Here is a 3,520-nt window from a genome sequence, read left to right as displayed (position 1 = left end):
CAAGGCCGTCCAGGTACCGCGCTAGAGCATGCGCATGGCGATGGCTCATGCTCGCACCTTGTATTAGATCAAGTTTGACATCCCGGAAATGGGCTTTGCCATGGGCGGTGGCGGCGGCGGCGCGGCTGTCGAGGAAGAGGTCAAGGAAGAGAAGACTGCCTTCGACGTGAAGCTCGTGAGCTTTGATGCCAAGAACAAGATCAAGGTCATCAAGGAGATCCGCGCCATCACGGGTCTCGGCCTCAAGGAAGCGAAGGAGCTTGTGGAGAACGTCCCGGCTGTGCTCAAGAAGGACGTCAAGAAGGCCGAGGCCGACGAACTCCTGGCCAAGATCGCGGAGATCGGCGGTGTCGGTGAATTGGAATAGATGATCGATCCCTTGGTAGTTGTAGAGAACGCTTCTTTATTACGTCAAAACACGACGAGTGTGAACAGGCGACAGCCATCCCGTTCTCCTTGGCGCTTGGACACCTGCGCCGCCAGCCTTTCCGCGCTCCTGCAGGTCCATCGCCCTTGACAAACACAGCGGCGATCGTCGTTGCCGCGTCCATTGTCAATGGCGATGTCGCTCTCGTTGCTGCGCCGAGCAGCCAGCTGGCAGCATGAGCCCACGCCAGATCCTATACGACCAAGCCCATGCAGAGCTGGGTGCACGAGGAGGAAGCTACCAGGTCGTAGCAGTGGCCAGGTATACTGTCTTCTCGGCGCCAATTCTGCGCTTCATCGAGGCTGCGCTTGATGACAAGATACTGCGCACCGGATAGCGTCCGGATAAACCTGCGAAAAGGCGTATGATGTCTGAGAGGCGACGGCGTCCTGGCCGTTAATTGCGAATTGTCAAAGATGTCGTCGGGCTTTGGGTTCAAGGGCACGGCCAACCGGTGCTACTCCTTCTGGAAGGAGGTCGAGCGCTGCAACGTACGTGCTTCCTGACGTGGCGAAGCTCATGGCTGCGTAGCGCGAAGCGGACCTTCCCGGCTCGTGCGCCGCTCCCGTCGAAGACTACCTCGAGTGCCTCCACCACAAGAAGGAGGTAGGAACAGGATGCTCCTTGTACATCCATGGGCTCATGGCCACGGACGTAGTTCTCGCGCATGAATGCCATGGTTGTCCAGCAGGATCGCGAAGCCAAGGGCCTCGGCAGCAGCAGCGCGCCGCATCATTAGCCGCTCCGTACTCCGTAATACAGCTCTATATGGTGGCCGTTGTCGATCCGGCCTCGTGAAGGTAGCCCATCCAGCGCGCCTTGCCGTGCCTACCGCGATGTACAATGCATCAACGCCTTGTCACTGCGACATTGTACAAGCAGTAGACTTGCGTCACTTGGCAACGACTGTCGATCTAGAACTCCAGCGTACGACAAGGCATGTGCTGGCCTTGGCATGAAAGCAGCTCTAGCACCGTTCTCGAGCCTGCTGCCGCAGCTAGTCCCGATGGCAGGTTGTTAGGCTCTCTCTCCTGGTCATCTGTACATTCCTTGCCCATGCTCGGTGTTGCTGCTGGACCTTGCGTCCGCAACATGTTGCGTATTTGACTGCATCCGGGCGGCAGTTGCAGGTTGGTGCTGGCACCGCAGGGCGCCACGTTGGCGATCCAGCAGATTTCTCAGCTACGTCCCACGGCTGGCTATCGCCGGTTCTGAAACGGATGAATCTTGCGTCCGTCATGGAATATCGAATCGGGGGCAATGGTGGCAGCCCGAGACGCGACGCGCCGGCGCAAGGCCGTCACCGCGCTCGACGCCCCGCTGCCCCGGCGCGCGCTGAGCCCGACGTTCCGCCTCCCGACGCCAGTGCATGGCACGCGCCAAGCGCGCCGCCCGACGCGTCTCGGGAAGCAGGTACATGGGCGCTGACGTCGCTCGACTATCTCAAGTCGACTGCGTAGCTGCCCGATCGGTTCATTCCGCTGCGTGGCGCCATGAACATGGATTACTGCGCGTACCTCGTGGCCGAGCCAGACGTCATTGCGAGCCCGGAGCCACTGCCGACGCACCGCGACATGCTCATGGCCCACCTCGTCGCGTCGCCCGAGGAAGGTACACGTCTCCTACGCTACCGGCCGCGACCGCGATCGGTGCCAGAGCCACCGGCGCGCCTCCGCCACCATGAGCTCGACATGGCGCGCAGTGAAGGGCGTCATATACCTACTGTACCGACGCGCATCTTGGACGCGCCAGAGCTGCGCGACGATTACTACTTGAACCTCGTGGCGTGGGGCTCCGAGAATGTGCTCGCCGTCGCCCTGGGCCAGCTCGTGTACCTCTACAACGTCGATACAGGCAGCATCCAGGTGCTCCAGGCGGCTACCACGACGCCCAGCGACTACGTGACGTCGGTCGCGTGGACGAGCGACCGGCAACTCGCAGTCGGGACGTGCAAGGCCGAGCTCCAGATCTGGGACGTTGTCGGCTCCAAGCGCATACGCACCCTCGATGGCCACGACGAGCGCATTGGCGCACTCTCGCACAACGCGTCCACCTCGATCCTCGCGTCCGGGTCGCGCGACACCAAGGTACTTCATGGTTGACATACATATCTCAAGCGTGCTAGATTCGATACCACGACCTCCGAAGCACGCCTTATGCTGTCTCGACACTGCGCGGCCACACACAAGAGATTTGCGGCCTCGCGTGGTCGCCCGACGGCAAGACGCTCGCGTCGGGCGGCAACGACAACTGGTACAGTCTTTTCTGGAGCGCTCACGTCTAAGACGCTCGTAGCTTGAGCCTCTGGGACGCAGCGATGCACGTTTCTGCGCCCCGCTGCACGCTGCAGGAGCACACGGCTGCGGTCAAGGCCCTCGCGTGGTGTCCGTGGGAGCGCCATTTGCTGGCATCGGGCGGGGGCACTGCCGATCGCTGCATCAAGTTCTGGAACGGAGCATCGGGCACGGCGCTGCAGAGCGTGCACACCGGCTCCCAGGTGTGCGGACTGCTCTGGTCCCCATACGAGCGCGAGCTCCTCTCGTCCCACGGCTTTTCCCAGAACGAGCTCTGCCTCTGGAGCTACCCGCGCATGGCCCGCCTGCGCGAGTTCACGGGCCACACGGCGCGCGTCCTGCACATTGCGCTCTCACCAGACGGTGGCTCGGTCGTTTCGGCGGCGGCTGACGAGACGCTGCGGTTCTGGAATGTCTTTACGCTCAAAGGCGCAACACCGGCGCGGTTCGGGTCCACAGCGCACTTTTCGACCCACTGCGGCATCCGGTAGTTGAACCAACGATCAATTCCATGTCGAGCATGTACACACTGGGGCGGAGGGTGAAACATGTGAAGCATAGAGGCAACCAAGCGAACGAGACTATTAGAACTGAAGAGCAGCAGAAAGAGTATCGTCGCATCCGATTGCCTGGACATTGTATCCGGATTCCGGGTATGAGTTTTAATTTGGACCTGGGGCAATGAGTGGGATATGGATTGCAGCTCAATCGACGACGGGTCAACTAGCGAGGCCGCGAACGCGAACTGTAAAGCCATGAGCTAGATTACGGGCGCGACGGGTTCCACGAAGCGCTTCGC

General features: G+C 61.1%; 3 protein-coding genes across 3 annotated transcripts; all 3 read left to right on the top strand.

Annotated features, from left to right (window-relative positions):
• Window positions 1-67: 67 nt before the first annotated feature.
• Window positions 68-367, top strand: SPRG_17667 (hypothetical protein; the record flags this gene model as incomplete). The annotated part of the gene is made up of 1 exon (XM_012357053.1): window positions 68-367. The coding sequence occupies exon 1, from the start codon at window positions 89-91 to the stop codon at window positions 365-367; it is 279 nt and encodes a 92-aa protein (XP_012212443.1). The 5' UTR covers window positions 68-88.
• Window positions 368-829: 462 nt separating this feature from the next.
• SPRG_17666 (hypothetical protein) lies at window positions 830-1,235 on the top strand. The gene is made up of 3 exons (XM_012357052.1): window positions 830-918; window positions 959-1,033; window positions 1,086-1,235. The coding sequence occupies exons 1-3, from the start codon at window positions 844-846 to the stop codon at window positions 1,164-1,166; spliced, it is 231 nt and encodes a 76-aa protein (XP_012212442.1). The 5' UTR covers window positions 830-843; the 3' UTR covers window positions 1,167-1,235.
• A 452-nt stretch (window positions 1,236-1,687) lies between these two features.
• SPRG_17665 (hypothetical protein) lies at window positions 1,688-3,212 on the top strand (the record flags this gene model as incomplete). The annotated part of the gene is made up of 4 exons (XM_012357051.1): window positions 1,688-1,840; window positions 1,888-2,514; window positions 2,553-2,680; window positions 2,723-3,212. 4 exons carry the CDS (start codon window positions 1,688-1,690, stop codon window positions 3,210-3,212), a joined length of 1,398 nt encoding a protein of 465 aa, XP_012212441.1.
• Window positions 3,213-3,520: the final 308 nt, after the last annotated feature.

Source organism: Saprolegnia parasitica, assembly GCF_000151545.1.
Source record: "Saprolegnia parasitica CBS 223.65 unplaced genomic scaffold supercont2.710, whole genome shotgun sequence".
Classification (NCBI taxonomy): domain Eukaryota; phylum Oomycota; class Saprolegniomycetes; order Saprolegniales; family Saprolegniaceae; genus Saprolegnia; species Saprolegnia parasitica.
The sequence above is the reverse complement of the archived record's forward strand: the minus strand, read 5'-3'. Positions and strand labels throughout refer to the sequence as shown.

Coding starts and splice junctions, on each gene's coding strand:
- SPRG_17666 (XM_012357052.1), top strand. CDS start 844: ATGTCGTCGGGCTTTGGGTTCAAGGGCACGGCCAACCGGTGCTACTCC. Junction 919..958: donor AGGAGGTCGAGCGCTGCAAC/GTACGTGCTTCC, acceptor ATGGCTGCGTAG/CGCGAAGCGGACCTTCCCGG. Junction 1,034..1,085: donor GCCTCCACCACAAGAAGGAG/GTAGGAACAGGA, acceptor CCACGGACGTAG/TTCTCGCGCATGAATGCCAT.